Source organism: Panthera pardus, unplaced genomic scaffold (assembly GCF_024362965.1).
Source record: "Panthera pardus isolate Hobbes unplaced genomic scaffold, ASM2436296v1 HiC_scaffold_8, whole genome shotgun sequence".
Classification (NCBI taxonomy): domain Eukaryota; kingdom Metazoa; phylum Chordata; class Mammalia; order Carnivora; family Felidae; genus Panthera; species Panthera pardus.
In genome coordinates, this window is record NW_026527013.1 from 118,367,631 (window position 1) to 118,383,419 (window position 15,789).

Genomic DNA, 15,789 nt, shown 5'->3' on the forward strand with positions numbered 1-15,789 from the left:
TGAATTGTGACCAGAATTTTATTTACCAAGTTAGACTAAAAGAAGAAAAAGAAACCGTTATGAGCCTTGAGAAAGAGGGGGGAGAAAAAATAAGAAAGCTACTTATAGCAAAGGAGAATTTATTCTACCAAAAATACTCATGACAATGCATCCTAATGTAATACAAAAATAAAAAGAAAGTGAAGATACAATTATATGATCACTTTCTTGCAGGCCTCATATATTGCTTTCAGGAAATCACATAGAGGGGTGTTGGATTAGATTTAGAACAACTAAAACTCCAAAATAATCTGTAAAAGATGGCTCTGAAACTGGACCAGGAGAATCACTAAACAGAAAATCTTCCACATTTAGAGGAGAGAGAGGGTAGGTCAGGAAGAAAAGAAAATAAAAATCAACTCTCAGAATAAAAGAAGGCAAAAGCACCTGGTCAAAGGGGTTTTTGTTTTGTGATGCTTTGTTTTGCTTTAATGTTTTTAGTAATTCAGATGCTGCAAGTCGATTGTGGTGAGTGTGTCTGTAAAAAAGTCAAAGCTGTCAGCTGAAATATCTACGGGACTGTCGAGGGAACCTGGCAAACTGGGCGAGACTGCATCTGAAAGCTGCAGGCAGGAATCTGTGGAAAAAACGTTAAAGTCCTGCAAAGAGGGGACCTCGAGGGCCTCGGGACTGTCATTGTTTAGGCCTGAGCCACAGTTCTGGCCCATTGTTGACAAGCAGTTAGAAACAGTGGGTGACTGGTGCTGAAAATGTTTCAGATTTTTCTCATTGCTGGTTAAAGGCGAAACTGGGAAACTTTGGGAGTCGCCATTGTGTCCATTGGGAGCCTGCTGCTGAGAGAGGGCATTTTGCTGAAAAGTGTAACCTTCCCTCTCCAGAAGGGCCCCGGAGACGCTCAGGGCTTGCTCAAAGAGCGACTTCTCTTCCTCGTCCTCCTCCACTTTCTCAGAGTCTTCGAGGCTTTTAAATTTCCCCTCGCTGTTGTGGTTCTCCTTGCACTGGGTCTGCCTCTTGTGCTTCATCCTCCGGTTCTGAAACCACACTTTCACTTGTCTCTCAGTCAGATCCAGCAGCGCTGCGATTTCCACCCTTCGGGGTCTGCAAAGGTACTTGTTGAAATGAAATTCTTTCTCCAGCTCTAAAAGCTGCGTGTTGGTGTAAGCAGTTCTCAGGCGTCGGGAGCCCCCGCCGCTGCCATCGGCGATTTCCAGGGATTCTGCGGAAAGGGAAACCAACAAGAGACACGCGCACAGTTGGAGGTGGAGGGGTCCGAGCGGGGTTATTCCACTGGAGAATAAATATAGCAGAAAAGATCAACTGCAACAAAATGGCCGCCCCTGGATGCAGTGGAGCTATTGTGCTGCCTTTCCTGGGAGCCCAGCCCGGGGAGACCCCATCTCTTTCCACTTCCACCAGATTCCTGCCTGTGGCTCCCCCCAACCTCTCCATCCGGGAGCAAACTTTATATTAGCCACACCACAATTTATAATTAATGCATCAGCTGCTTAGCTGAGCAAGAGCGATCTATCACTCTTCATTACTGTCAAAAAGCCAAACTCTAGGACAACTAGACAAGAGGAGGTCAGTTCCAACTCAAATAAATCATCCCACATTACACAAGTTAGGGAAAGTTTCCCCCCCCCCCTTCTTAAAAATATATATATGTCTCATTGTGCAGCGCAGGATCCCTTTTCTCTCCATCACACCCACTCCTGAGCCCACAGGGGAAGGGAAGGCAGCCAAGCATCTCTCCCTCTCTCCCCCTTCTCTCCCAGCCCACGCTCCCCTCCCCCATAACCGCTCCCCGGGCAGCCCCGAAGGAGCAGAGGGTCCCGGGACCTGGGGCCAAGTCTTTGGACTGACCTTTGTGGCTGAGGCAGGCAGGGCCGGTGGCGGCGGCGGCGGCGGCGGCGGCGGCCGAGGCGGGCGGCAGCGCGGTTTTCTTGGCCGCCTTCTTCTCCTTCATCCAGGGGTATTCGGGCGGCTGCAGGGCGCCGGCGGGCACTGGGCTGCCGCGGCTGCCCGCGGGGCTCGGCTTGGGGCGGCCGCCAGCGCCGTGGCGAGGGTGACTGCCCGGGTTCAGGCTGGGAATGGTCTGCTCAAAAGGAGGAGGAATCAGTGTCGAGTGTGAAAGCGTCGAGGTCTTGATTGATGAACTTTGAAATGTATCAGCGACAGGGGGAAAAGATGTCAGGCACTCAGCGAGCGACGGCTGGCTATTGATAAAACCAATCTCTCGCTCAAATTCGTAATTCATGGCCTTCTCCTTGGAGCCCCCTCGGAGAAAAAGTTCCCTCTTCTGGAGGGGCTTTGGGGGGGCAAGGCCCGGGAAAAAGGCGAGAGCAGAGGAAAAAAAAAATCTATCATAGAAGATCGCTGCTGGGGTGTTTTTTTTCTAATTCACTGATTACAGCCGTATGGGGACCGCGCTACTATTAAACTATTGAATTCATGGAGACAAGGTTGAAATTGGACCGAATTGGCTGTCACATGATTGCTTCTGCCCAATGACAATTTGGGCTTTAATCAAAAGAAGCCACTGTCTGTTTGATTGATCCAAAAAAGTCGGGAAGGAACGCCTCATTGGGGGCCAGCGAGGCTTTATTTACACTTTTTTCAGGGCAAAAATACATATATGTGGGTGTGGGTGGGGATGCCCGGGAGTGCGTGGGGGCGAGGGTGCCTGCCTGCCTCCTGATCAGCACAGAACCTGGTGTGTGCGCTTGGGAGTGTGTGTGAGTGTGTGAGTGTGTGCGAGTGTGAGCCCTGCTGCCCGGCCCGCCGGCGGCCGCCCTCTAACTCCCCCGCACACTCCGCGCATTGTTTGGGACTGTCGGGAAGACGCCTCGCACCTCACAAATCATCTAAGCACCTCAGTCTGACGCCTGCAGTCATTAACAAAGTAATCCATTAATCTTCAAAGTTTTGACACCCGAGAGCCCCGCATCCCAGCCACATAAGTTCTGCTAAGGCAGGAGGAAGGAGCAGAGGGAGAGGGGAGATGAGACTGGGAGAAGAAAGAGAGAGGGAAGGAGGAGGGAGGGAGAGAGACAGACAGAGACAGACAGAGAGAGAAGACACAGAAAAGAGGATTCATTCTGGGGTCTCCCCTCTTTTATTTCCATTTTCCTCTGCCTTTTCTAAAACCAGTTACTGGATCTCAGAAGTGATTCCTGTTTTCCTTCCTCTCTTTCCTTCCCTCTTTTCCTCTTCCCCCCTGTCCCCTTCCCTCTCTCCTCTGTCCACCTCTCCTTCCCCAAACCCCTCCCGCATGCCCTCGCCCCCCTCCCAAAGCCCAGCTCGGAGTCTGCGCCCCCCCCCCCTCGCCGGACCCGGACCCCGGCCCATTGTTAGCCGGCTTTTCCAAGGCAGCTATGCATCTGGCTCCAGAGGGAAGCGGAAGACGGGGAGGCGGCTCTCGAAGCTTCCCAACCTTCCGGTGCCATCAACTTTTCAGGAGTGGCTCAAGAAAGATAGATGCATGTGCCAAGCAAGACAACAACCCCAGGTTCATGTGTCCAAATCTCTGTAGCCAGGGCGGCGACCAACCAAAGCAATGCCACCCGGAGCAGGCTCCTGCGGCTCCTGGCATTCTGGGTTTCATACCCGTAGGGCTCGGGTGCGGTGAGTATTTCTGATTTCCAGGAAGTCTGTTGGAAGTTAGCAGCAGGGAAGGAGAAGGCGCTTATTCCTCTCTCTCTCTCTTTTCCTTTTTCTTTCCCTCTCCTTCTTCTCCTGGTCCTTGTCGCTCTGATTGGGGGCTTGTTGGTTCAGATGCAATTCGTGTTCCCTGGCAGCCCAAATTGTCTCCCGCACCTTTCCGCTCCTTGGCCACCAGGGATGTTTGCACTCAGGTTCTGTTGTGGGCAACAGCATCGCAGGTGAGAGAGGGCAACCTCAGGAGGAATTATAAACGTTCTCTTTTCTCTGCTCACTCTCTCCTTTTTCCAATTCGGAGACTTGAGACTGAGGGCATCGTGGACTGTGCTGGAGGGTTCAAAAGATAACACCTTTAGGTACCAAACAATAACTTTTTAAAAATCCACCAAGCCAGAAAGAGGGGAGGAGGCTGAGAGAGAAATCTGAAGGTATCTCTTTTCCCTCAAACCCTGAGGATGATGATTCGCTTTTGCTTCCTTTGAAATGGACCGAGTGATCAGACTCCCCCAGGCCGGCAGGCATCCGTGGCAGGAAAATAAATCATTCTGATGGCCAGGGAGAGAGAGGTTGGTGGGGGAGAAAAATCTACGTAGAAAACAAGAAAGGCCGACCGCAGCACAAGGCTAGGACTCCTTCTCTAAGGCCGGCATCAAAGGGGGCTTGAGTTGGAAATTACATATAAAGTGGCCTCCGTCATTGACTGGCCCACAGCATTGCCTTACAGATAGAGATGCTATTTTGGAAAATGTGAGGTTTTTCAGTTTTCTTGCTTTTATTCCAAACAAAGCTCTGAAGGAAGTCTGGGCGCGATCAATCTTGCTCACCAAAAGCCTTGACAGCTTCTGGCCCTTAAGAACACATTTCAGCTTCGAGCTCTTTCCAAGATCAAATGTGGCCGAGCAAAGAGGAGAGCAGGAAACGCAAGTAAACAAGGAAAACTAGTCTTTTAAAATATATCTTTCTGGCAGCAGAAAGAGTTATAAGGCTGCTTTTAGGAAAGGTGCTTTGCAGATTCTGGGATAGCGGCTTTTGCCATTTGCTTTTACCAGAAATAATATTGAGGGGTTAAGGGGAGGGGGAGCTACGGAGAGAGAGCAGCGCTGCCCCCATATCGCTGAGGCTTTGTCAGGGGCTGCGTGGGTGAGAGCTTTCTGCTCGCCTCAGCGGCCTTAATTCAAACACCATCTGGAAGCAAACCCTTTTCTTTGACCATTCAACACTGAAATCTTCCCCAAATCTATTGCTTTAACCCAGGAATCTTTTAATAAGGACTTATTTTTAATATCTTGGAAGCTGGAGGTGAGATCAATATTTTTTCTTTGAAACCCAAAACGAATGTTTTGATTGCCAAGATATGGGAAATCATATTGGAATTTCATTTAAAAATCTGTGTCCTGAGGGAGGAAGGATGCCTCCAAACCAGTTGCCTCTCAGCTAAATAGCAGATTTTGGAAACGGGTTCAAATAGTGATATCCCTGAAAGATTTCCCTCTCTGAATGGATAGAGCTCCCTGGCTCGCTCTCTCTCTCTTTCTGTCTCTCTTTCTCCACTGTTCCTTATTTTACTAGGTAATTTTATACACTTCTCTAAAATTATTACTCATAAGACTTCCGTGTTGCTTAGCCTGCTCAGTTCAGATCTGAACAACTAAAAGAGCAGACGCTCCAGTCCTCACAAAGACTGGTTTTCCAGACTCTGCATTTCTGAGGTGCGCCATATTTCGGCAGGGAGGTTGGGGTGGGGTGGGGAGTAGATCTACTCCTTCTGTAACCCAAACTCTTTCAAAAATGAAAAAAAAAAAAATGTGTATCAGGAGCCCCTGAACAGATATGGGAGAAGCATCTCTGGCTGTGAGAGAAAAACTCAGATCTCTACAGCTACCTGGCTTTATACCTTCAGAGCCTTTTTCTTTTTCTTAAAATGTGAAAAGGTTCCCTAAAAGCAGCTCCTGTGGACCCAGGAGATACCCAAAAATGGCTCCAGTGCCTGTTTCTAAAGATCAGCTGAGGGAGCTTCTCAGGGGAAAGATAGTGGCCATGATGATGGATATTTTGGATTGCAAACAAAATGGCGACATTTTTCACCTCCGTCTCTGAAAGATACAATCCAGGGAGAAGGAGGATTTATTTCTCACATCAGATGCTTCTGATCCCCAGACGCAGGTGGTTCCTTGCTTCCAATTTAGAAAGGGGATGTTGATGGGGATACAGTTCTGAGGCTTACACTTTCTGAATTTGGTTCCTTCTCCAAGCAGTTCTTTAATCTGAAGATGAAAATATTTCCCTTTCCTGTGCCTGCTTTTGCCTCTGCCAGCCAGTCAGTAGGTAGCCTTATCTTAAATCCAGGAGTAGAAATGTAACATTTAGCTCCTGAAGCATCATGAGAAAGAAATACTTATAAAATTGCATTTTTATTAGAAAGATGCCAATCTCCCTTATCTCCCCTCCTCCCCCTGGGGCCACAGAAGGAGAACGAGGAGGGATGAAGGAGAGGAAATAAATCCAGAGAATGCCAGATCCCAAATTCCAGGATGAAGCCAAAGCTGGGACTCAAACAGTCCAGGGAAGGGCTCGGGGAGGCTCCTGGGAGTTCAGCCTTTCTTTTCTTCAGCCGGAGACCTGGGTGAGGCTGTCCGGTTCGAGCCTCCTAGCTCCCCGTGGCGATTTTAGGAGTGATTCTTTCCTCCTAGTGCGATAAAGGACCGAAAAGCATCTACAGAGAGTCCGGTTGCTCGAGAAAATGCTCGCCATCCTCCGCGCGGCTGGCGATTCCCAGGGTTAAGGCATTGACTGGTCCTCTTCGACCTAGAGGAAGATCTTGGAGAAGACCGCCCTGCCTTACTCCCCAGCGGGGCCTCTCGGGCACCTGTGCGTCCCCGCCGCGCTTCGGCCCGCGGCCTTTTGTTTCTCCCGCACTCTGCACTCACGCAGCTTCTGCGCCTGCGGCTGGCCCCTCCGTGGCAGCTGGGAATCAGGCTGCCCAGCGGGCTGGCGTTCGGCGGTTTGCAAAGCTGCCCGCCTCCGGGAGCTCCTACAGCCTTCCGAGAATTCGCTGCGCTCCCGGGCGAGCCGCCCGGCCAGGCCCCACTCCGGAGCTAGAGGGCTTGCCGCGGCCTGCTCAAGCCAGTTCGCCTCTGCCTGAATTCCACGCAGACCCCCGTCTTCGGCCAAAGAACCCCTTCTGAACACGGATATTATTCAGAATAAAAACTTTATTTATTTTTTTTGTTTAGTTTCTCAGAATGTGAGCAGCAAGGAATGTAGAACTCTCGAAACAAATCTAGCATTTTTCACGTTTACAGATTGTTTTTTTTTTTTTTTCAGTTTGGCCGGATGTTACAAACCTAAATCAGTCTTTTCAAAAGCTGGATCCTCTCTGGTATTATTGCATCATTACCGTTTTTATAAAGGAATTATATTTCCCTTTCAAATAAAAAAAAATTTTCTATGTACGCCAATACACTATTGAACAAAAGGCCCAAGAAACCTTCTGAACAATCAGGGTACAGAATTTCTTTAATATAAATACGAACGGATGGGGATAAATAATATTTAAAACTTAGATTATTCAATGCTTGCAAAAAAAATATAAATAAATCTGACTGTTCACCAGCATACACACACGGAAAGACGTACACTTAGTCGTCCTTGCACAGGGAGCCCCTGTTTCAAAGCGCCTTTGATTTTTTTCTCGCTCTTTACAAGAAGTGCAATTTAAAAAAAATCTAAAAGTTAAAAAAAAAAAAGTAATTGCTTCCCCTCGGGAGCCATAATGTACGAACAAATTCACATTGAAGAACTCGGCTAGAAAATTTGTTCATATACCCTGTTTCTGATCAAAGAGTAGAGAAAGTAAAGGGTGCAGGGCCAGCGGCCGAGCGAGGGGGTAGGAGGAGATAAACATCGCTACTGATACTGACAGCCATTCCAGCAACCAAGATTGCTACGTCACATAAACTATAAAAACGCGTTACCAAAGAAAACAAAACGAGGAGGAGGGGAAGGTAGAAGGGGCGGAGAACAGAAAAGAGAGGACAGGAAGAATCTTAAAACAAAACAAAACAGGGAAACGACGAAGAAAGGTGGGGGTGGGGGGGGGGAACTCTCCTGGCGCGCAGCCCCGAGCCCACCATCACAGGTGGGTGAGCTTGGGGGCTTCCTGAATTCTTCCCTGAGAAGGATGGTGGGCGGTAAGGTCCGTGTAGGTGGGGTGCGGCTCCCCTGGCCCGGGCCCGTGATGGTGGCCGCTGCCCAGTGGCCCAGCACCCCCGTAGTCCATGGCTGCCGAGGCGGCGTGGGGGAGGTGAGTTAGGCCAAAGAGGGCAGGCCCAGAGTTGCTCATGGGCTCCACATAGCTGCCCCCCACGAAGACGGGGCTTCCCTGTAAGTGTGGGGTCCCATAGCTGCCGTTGCCCTGCAGGCCATGAGCGTGCGGGTCATAGTCGGGTGTGCCCCCTGCCCCCGCCGCGGTGTAGCGCTTCTGTGGGGGCGGTGGGGGCGCGCAGCTTGGCAGGGGTGCGGGGTAGGAGGCGGGGGGCAGCCCATAGGCACCCTGGGGAGGCTTGGAGAAAGGCGGGGGCGACTGGGGCTCGTATGGGACGCTGTTGACCAGCGAATGCATAGAGTTCAGATAGCCGCCCGCGCCGGGGGGCACCGGGCTACGACTTGGGGACTGGCCCCCTGATGACGTCAGCATGCCCTTGCCCTTCTGATCCTTCTTGTACTTCATGCGGCGATTCTGGAACCAGATCTTGATCTGGCGCTCTGTGAGGTTCAGCAGGTTGGCCATCTCTACCCGGCGCGGCCGGCACAGGTAGCGGTTGAAGTGGAATTCCTTCTCCAGCTCCACCAGCTGCGCGCTCGTGTAGGCGGTGCGCGCCCGTTTGGACGACGCCTGCCCAGGCGGACTCTTGTCGCCAGCGCAGCTCTCCCCTGCGAGGACAGAGGAGAGAGGAAGAGTGGCGTCAGGGGCTGCCCGAGGCCCCGCCTAGCCCCTGAACCCGCCAGGCCCCTCCTCACTCCAGGGCCCAAGATCCCTCGGTCTGTCAGGGCCCAGAAAGGGGGAGGAGGAACTAGGTGCTGTCCTCTGTCCTGGAGGGGAAATAGTGCCAGCAGCTGGGTAGCTAGCCCCTCATTCAGTTAAGGTGCAAATCACAGGCTTCCCTAAGGGCAAGAGATAGGAAAGCAGAACCCCCAGTTTGCCTTCCTGATCTGTATTTCCTTCCTGGAGCTATTCACTTTCTGAACCATGTAGTCATTCAGGCCTATCAGACTACAAGCTCCCTATGGGCAGGTCTCCCATCTTCACTCCCTTCACAGTAACTGGGATGTGGGGCACCTATTATACACTCAATAAACCTTTCTCTCTTTCACTGTCTGATGGAAGGATTGCACAGTTGCCTCAACTGGCCACTTATTTGGTCTACCCAGTGGAGACAGGTGGAGTGGAAGCCCCAATCTGGAAGGCCTTCTGTGCCCAAAGGAAGAGATCACATTGGAAGTACCAATTTCTGGTGGGGAGGCCCAGGCCCCTGGCGGGGTCCCTTTAAAGCGTTCTTCATGTTATCAAGCTGCCTCCCCAATTTAATCCACTAATCTTGTACCCTCCTATCCTCCCCTTCGCCCTACCCCCACCTTGGTTCTGCAGGGTCCCAGATGCTCAGGCTCAGAGCAGAGTACTGGGAACTGGAGAAGGCAGGGGGAAAGGTAACCAAGATGCTGGGAAGCCTAAGACCCAGGCCCTGTCCTCTAGTCTAGTTTCTGGTAGGCCCAAGTGGTTCCTATTAGCATGACAAATCCAAATCCCCACCCGCAGGAGATCCCTGGCTGCCTTCATTGTACTAAATCTGAGTAGGGCCTTCCCAGAGGTAAGGCAGCCACTCCATCTACTGGAGCAAAAATTAAAAATAGGCTCTGTTTATAGGCAAAGCATTGATTCTGACTTGGATGGTGACTAGGCCTGCTTTTATTCTACCACATTTCAGTGTGGGATGGATGTCACTGTTCCACTAGAAAGGAGTTATGCTAAAAAGAGAGTGTGGAGCTCAGGTTTGCTATGCCCAAAGGTCCTAACTCCTAGAGTGTAACAAGAAGGAGTTCCAAACTCACTAGGCCCCACTTGCTCTTGAGGAAGTCAAGAGAGACTCTCATCAGGTCTGTCTGGGGGTTTCCTGGACACAGAGTCCTGTCACCCCCCTAGTTGAAGGAGAAGGAGCTGTTAGTTCTTGAAAATGTTCCAGCGCTCCCAGACTGTGACTGGAGGTAGCTTGGGGGCCCGGGAGCCAGGCCAGGGGACCCCTCCTCTAGAAGGTACGGCTTTACCTGAGCTGGAGCCGCTGGTTTTCTGCTTTGTGTTTTGCCGAGACTCTTTCATCCAGGGGAAGATTTGTTTGGCCACGGTGGGTGAGTTGAGTAGGGGACTCTTGGCTGCGCTGGCAGGCGTGGGGTTGCTGCTGGCATTCTGAGGTGGGGAAACTGAAGAGGGGGGTGGGGGCGCGGCAGGAGCGGGTGCTGGGGGCTGTGGCGGGGGTTGAGGCTGCTGTGGAGCAGGGGGCGCGGCCTGGGGGGGCGGCGGGGCCAGGGGGGGCTCGCCGAGGCCTGGGGGTTGGCTGGGTGGGCCACTCAGGGTGCGCAGACACGCCTCGCTCAGCTCGTGCGCCTTGGGGTGGCCCCCGGCGCTGGCGGGCGACTGGAGTGAACAGGCAGGTCGGTGGTACTCGCCATCAGTGCCCAGTGCCGAGGACGCCGGATACGGCTGCTGATTGGCATTATAAGCGAACCCGTTGGCTGCCTGGTAGGGGTAGCCACCGTAGATCGCCGAACTGTCGTAGTAGGTCGCTTTTTGCATCGCGTTGTCTCACAATCTTGATCGCACACTCTGACAGGGGCTTGACACCCTTGAGGGCGCACATTGGCACGCCCCCGCGGTCACGTGATACTCCGCCGCCAATGGCTGCCCCGCGCAGACCTGGGGGGCGAGAATCGCAGCGCGGTGAGGGCTCCGCGCAAATCCATCTTACTCTCAATAGCTAAGTGACATGAAAGCCATAAAAGAAAAAGTGGTCAGCAATATTTAGCAGCACGACTTGGCCCCGGGCGCAGAGAGCCGCGCTATAAAAAGCCGCTGGAATTTACTGGCAGCTACAAATATTTGCTTAACTTGCGTCTGGAGTTAGGGGGTTTTCCGGGGAGAGAGGAGGAGAGTAAGTGAGGGCTGGAAGCCGGGACTCCAGAACCGGAGTCCTAAAGAAGAAAGGTTGATGGGCTAGAAAGGAACAGGGCTGGGATTCTTCTTTTCCAGGAGAGAAGAAACTTGGGGTGTCCCTTCGTCTCTGCTCTTTGGCCTTGTCCAGCGAGCCCTGCGACTCCTTCCCTCTCAGGATCATGGGGAAGGGGGCAAGGAGGCAAAGGAGAGCTTAGGTTGCCAATTTGTTCTCCAATCCTCGCTTTAGGACTAATATTTGGCAAAAGAGCCCTGATGCGGGGTGACTTCCCATCGAGCCCCTTCTTGGATCTTTCAGCACCCAAGACAGGTATGCACAAAACATTTTCAGGCAATTGCCCTACTACCCCGCTGGATTTCAGAAGCTGAGCTTGTTGGGCAGTTAATCTACCCTTGGGCAGGGGATATGACCTACCTCCTCCAAATGAGCCCCTTGTAGCCAAGAAGGGAAGAGAAAAAACTTTGGAGGGGACATCCTGCGTGGAAAAGGACCAACAACAACACTTGCTCCAGCAAGTCAAACTCAAATCCTGGACAGTTCTTTACTCCTTTCCTCTCCCTATTTCTCAGGCTTGACCCAGCAAGCCACTCCCACCTCTTCTCCCCTGTTACAGAAGGTCCCCAGACCCTCCTGCCTTGGACTTTCTGAGGTGCTGTTATTCAGGATAACTATCAAATTCTACCTGTTAAAACATGATGGATTAGAGAAAAAAACAACCCACCAGGAACCTGAAAAACCAGCGTTCATCTCCATGACCACGGCTTGAACTCTCCCTCCAACTTAACGATAATAGGTTCTGTCTTAGAAACTGCTATGTAATTTGATGTATGGGGGTCATTTGGCTCCGGACGAGGGATGGAAGCACAAGCCATAAAATCCTGCCAGAGTGCCCTGATCTTTGTGTGCTCTTGTTGTTGATGTTTGTTACTTGGCCTATTTACCTGCTTCAGAAACACCAAGTAAAGGTCAAGACTGGAAATCTTAAAAGCAACTGAAAGCCTTCTCAACCCCTTATTAAAAATATATTATTTAGAAAGCAGTTTGCAGAAGTGAAATCTGTTTTATTTTTGTTTTCAACCTGTGCATGGTCAATCTCTCGTTCTCAGCTGAGAAAAGTTCTACGTGAGTTAATATGCATACACACACACACACACACACACACACACACACACACACACTCAGAATGTTAGTGTGACCATTTAAGAAAAAATACAATGACAAATTCAAGAAGAAAATGGTTTAGTTCATGCCCCAACTATGTATATTTGAGTCCTGGAGTCATTCAAGTTCTCTAGGAATAGCAGACACTTTGTTAACTAGAAAAAGCCATCCACAAGCAGATGACTACAATTTTGTTTTTAATAATGGGCTCCTTTGGATTTCATTATTAAACCAACAATCTGACCAACATATGGAAAACAAGCACAATTAATTTTCCAGAACCTCAATTAAAAATTACAGCTTCCCTTATTCGAAGTTAGTGTGCGTGATCCTGAGCCCTGGAGTATTGTTTCTATTTTGGAAGCTACAGATACTATGATCAAAAATTTAAAAAGGATAAAATAAATTTTAAAACTGAATAGTAATTGAATGTCTCAGTTTCCTGCTCTTTCATTGAAAATAGTTCTATTACATTTGGCAGTGTTACTGTCTGCCATTATAAATTTTTAAGATACCAGGCTTGTGTAAAATAAAATGTCAGGTTAAGAAAATTACTCCAGACACCTGAACAGCAAGATATTAGATAAAACAAAATAAAGGTGATTTTGAATGTGCAACATTTCAAGTGACTTTTCAATCCATTATCACAAGCTACACTGGCCTGCTGCTTACTTAAGCCTTTTCATCAAGTTGATCATTGTCTTGTAAATAACAAAAATACCATTAAAAACCAAAGAGCACACAACAACCCCCATAAACTAAAAATATGAATTCACCTTGGAGATCCCACCAGAGTCCTTCCTATTGTTTGAGGTCAGCAGACAACCACCTTGGGACCCACACAGTTCTCCCCTCCCACCCCACCCCAGCCCCCAAAGTTTGCAATCCAGTAAAGAAGTTGGAGATCTGCCAGTCAGGAAACTTGCTTTGCACCCCCTCAAGCAAGGGCTGGGGGTGGGAGGAGATTCCTCCTAAAAGATCTGTTTCTGGACAATAACCCCCAGGTGCAAGAGCTGAAAGAGAGTTGAGGAGGCTAAATTGAGTGCAGAAAGCAAGCCCTATTGTCTTTCTGGAAGATCTGCCCAAATTCAACCTCCTTCCTTCAGACACCGCTCCCTCTTTCCACTCCCGCCCCTTCCTCAGCCTGCCCTCACCCCGAGTTTAAGCGGGAATATCGGGTAAGAGCCCCCTCGTCCCCTTGCCCACCCCTCCCTCCCCAACCCAGAAAAGTTGGGGCTGGGCTAGGGGAGAGGGAAGAGGTGGGGGCGGGGATGGGAAAGCGGCCTGAACTCGAAGTGTAAGGGTATCAGTCACTGCCGGGAAGGAAGCTCCGGCTTGTGAACTCTTCTTGAACCGAGATTTAAGTCTGCAGCCATAAATCACCGAGACGTAAACTCCGCCATTCAGCGCGGAGAGCGGCCGGTTGTGGCCCTGCTTACCTTAACTTCTGATGAGCGCCGCAAGCTCAGGCTCGGGCTCGGGCTTGGGCTCGGGCTCGGGCTCCGGCCCCCGGCCCGGCTTAGCGGCCCGGCCGGGTCCCCTAGGCGCGGGATGGGCACCGACCCTCAGCATCAGCCGAGACGGCTGGCGGGAGGGAGACCCCGAGGCCCGGACGCCGCGGCGCAGAGCGTGGCCGCCTCGCTGCTCCGGCACGGCTCGCCCAGGGCGGACTGGGGCGGCTTGGACCCCCCCCCTCCCACCCACCCCACCCACCCACCCCTCCCCCACACCCCCGCCCCCTGCCCTTCCCGAGGGCAGCAGCCGTGGCCCGGAGATAAGCGCTAGCGCGGCGCAGGGCTCTGCCTGGGCTAGTGGCACCGACTTGGGTATGTTTCTTATGAATATTACACGCGGAGCAGCGTCTGGCTGCGGGGTGCGGTGGGGGGTACTGGGGGCGGGCGGGAGGGGAGGCCGAGGCGGCTGGGGAAGCGCGGGGCGGCGTGGGGGATGGGGCTGAGGCGAGGGGAGGGACAGGAGCGAGAGGGGGAGCTCCGCGGCGGCGGGAGGAGGGCAGCCTCCCCCCAACCCCCAACGCCCTCCTCTCCTCGCTTCTAGGCGTCACTAAAGTCCAGGAAAATTATGCTAATGAGGACAAACGGCTCTCACAAAGGGGCTCTTGCCGGGCTCTATTTCTTGGGAATCCTTTTGAGAAACCATGTAACCCTCTGCTCTGAACACTTCCAGCTGGGGTGCAAGGGGAAAGAGAACCATAAGGAGAGTCCCCCAGACTTTGAGCACTTTACCAAATCTTCCACCCCCAACCTGAGAACCTCAAAGGCAATCCTTGGGGGACAGGGATAGGGCCTCCCTTCTCAAGAGACCTCCCCAAGAGCCAACTGGGCTGTCTTTCATTATATTTTTAGGCAGAAACTCTTAAAATCCTGGCAGCCAAGAGGGAAGTAACCTGGGGGAAATGGACACAAGTCCAGGCAGTGAAGTGGGATGCGCTGGGCTCAGGTACGTACTAGGGTGCCTAGAAACCCGGGTCTCCAGCTTTTCTATGCCTACTTCATAGTACAGACGGGCAGCTCACTCACAGGAAAAGACAGATAAAACTCTGACCCCAACACAAACCGACATCTATAATGTTTTCTTCTCTAATTAGTGGTATGCAGGGACACTGAGCAAAGGAAAGGCCTGGGTGTGCCCCGCAATACTGCCACAACTTTAAGGAGGATGGTCTTTCTCTCTTCTAATGCCTCCCTCCACTCTCCAGCGAACTCTGCAAGGGTATGTGTGTGGCAAAAAGAGAAATGGAGCTTTCATGCAATTCCAAGGTGTCAACGGCCAGTCCTTCTCAAAGGAAGGTGTTAAAAATATAAGTAGTATGTTTAAACTGTCAGGGAGCCAAAGTGTCACCTTAAAGCAAAAACAAAGCCAAGGGAAAAGGGAGAAATCAAAAAGCACTCCTGGCCAGGGTGGCCTCATGCATACCAATGGTTTTTGTCATTTATGGCTGGGCAAGATTTATGACTCGGCGCCCCAAAGCTGTAAACAGAGCACAAAACAGCAAACACTTGCTCCTTATGGCATATTGCGGCAGCGCAACTTAAAAGGGGGAGCCGGGCGGCGTAGGAGGTGAGAGCCGCCGCAAAAATCGCTCCGCTGCATTTTCTCTTCAAACTGGCCTGGTCGGATGTGGCATTTGAAGAAAGAAGGCGTGGGTCAATAATCAACCCGCACTTTCTCCTCCAAACTGCTGACACGACTCTCACCGCCTTCTCAGCTAAGCCAGCTGCAGGGAAGGCCAGCTTTCCGTGAGAACCTGCCAGGGGAGGGGACCGCCTGGGCCAAGAGGGCCGAGGGTTCCGAGGTGAGGGCTGGGGCATCTGGGGCGCATACCTTTTCACCCGCACCAAGACTGTGCCGGGCAAAATGCTGGGACTGGACTTGAAGAGCCATGGGAGTTGAGGGAGAGCTGGAGTGGGAGCTTGGGACAGGGTCTCTGCTGGATGGTCCCAGACTAGATGGCTTCTGGGCAGCTGGCTGCAGTGGGCACAAATCTGGCTCTGACCTCAAGACTGGTCTCACACCCTGGCATGCAGACCTCCGGGTTTGGGCCTCTCTGCTGAAATCCACAGGACTGGCTTTTAGAGCAAGGCAGGCGATGTGATTAAAGGTAATAATTTATGATTGCTGAAGGTTCTGTGTTACTGTTTTTTAAGAGAAAAATACCGCCTGCCGATTTTCACTGCCAGAAATTGCCCACTGCTGCGGCTGCGGTGTCTTTTCTAGGCAAATCCCG

General features: G+C 51.5%; 2 protein-coding genes and 2 long non-coding RNA genes across 8 annotated transcripts in view; 2 read left to right on the top strand and 2 right to left on the bottom strand.

The window, feature by feature from the left end:
* HOXA2 (homeobox A2) lies at positions 1–3,065 on the bottom strand. The gene is made up of 2 exons (XM_019443661.2): positions 1,864–3,065; positions 1–1,216 (listed from the first exon to the last, which is right to left on the bottom strand). Exons 1-2 carry the CDS (start codon positions 2,255–2,257, stop codon positions 477–479), a joined length of 1,134 nt encoding a protein of 377 aa, XP_019299206.1. The 5' UTR covers positions 2,258–3,065; the 3' UTR covers positions 1–476.
* Positions 3,052–7,477, top strand: LOC128775641 (uncharacterized). Its single transcript, XR_008420516.1, has 2 exons — positions 3,052–3,624; positions 6,126–7,477. It is a non-coding gene; the product is annotated as an uncharacterized LOC128775641 (long non-coding RNA).
* HOXA3 (homeobox A3) overlaps positions 7,159–15,789 on the bottom strand; it is a 15,768-nt gene continuing 7,137 nt past the window's right edge. For 3 of the 4 annotated variants that reach the window (XM_053897932.1, XM_053897933.1, XM_053897934.1), the window contains exons 2-3: positions 9,982–10,627; positions 7,159–8,592 (exon numbers count right to left, since the gene is read on the bottom strand). In XM_053897932.1, the coding sequence (XP_053753907.1) occupies positions 7,793–8,592; positions 9,982–10,507 (1,326 nt within the window). In that variant the 5' untranslated portion in view covers positions 10,508–10,627 and the 3' untranslated portion in view covers positions 7,159–7,792. Of the gene's footprint in view, positions 8,593–9,981; positions 10,628–13,483; positions 13,596–15,789 lie in introns of those variants that run through there. The other variant, XM_053897935.1, reaches the window with a different exon arrangement.
* Positions 13,764–15,789, top strand: part of LOC109263874 (uncharacterized) — an 8,425-nt gene continuing 6,399 nt past the window's right edge. Inside the window, exons 1-2 of one of the 2 annotated variants that reach the window (XR_008420515.1) lie at positions 13,764–13,870; positions 14,408–14,501. This is a non-coding gene — a long non-coding RNA (uncharacterized LOC109263874). Of the gene's footprint in view, positions 13,871–14,407; positions 15,686–15,789 lie in introns of those variants that run through there. The other variant, XR_008420514.1, reaches the window with a different exon arrangement.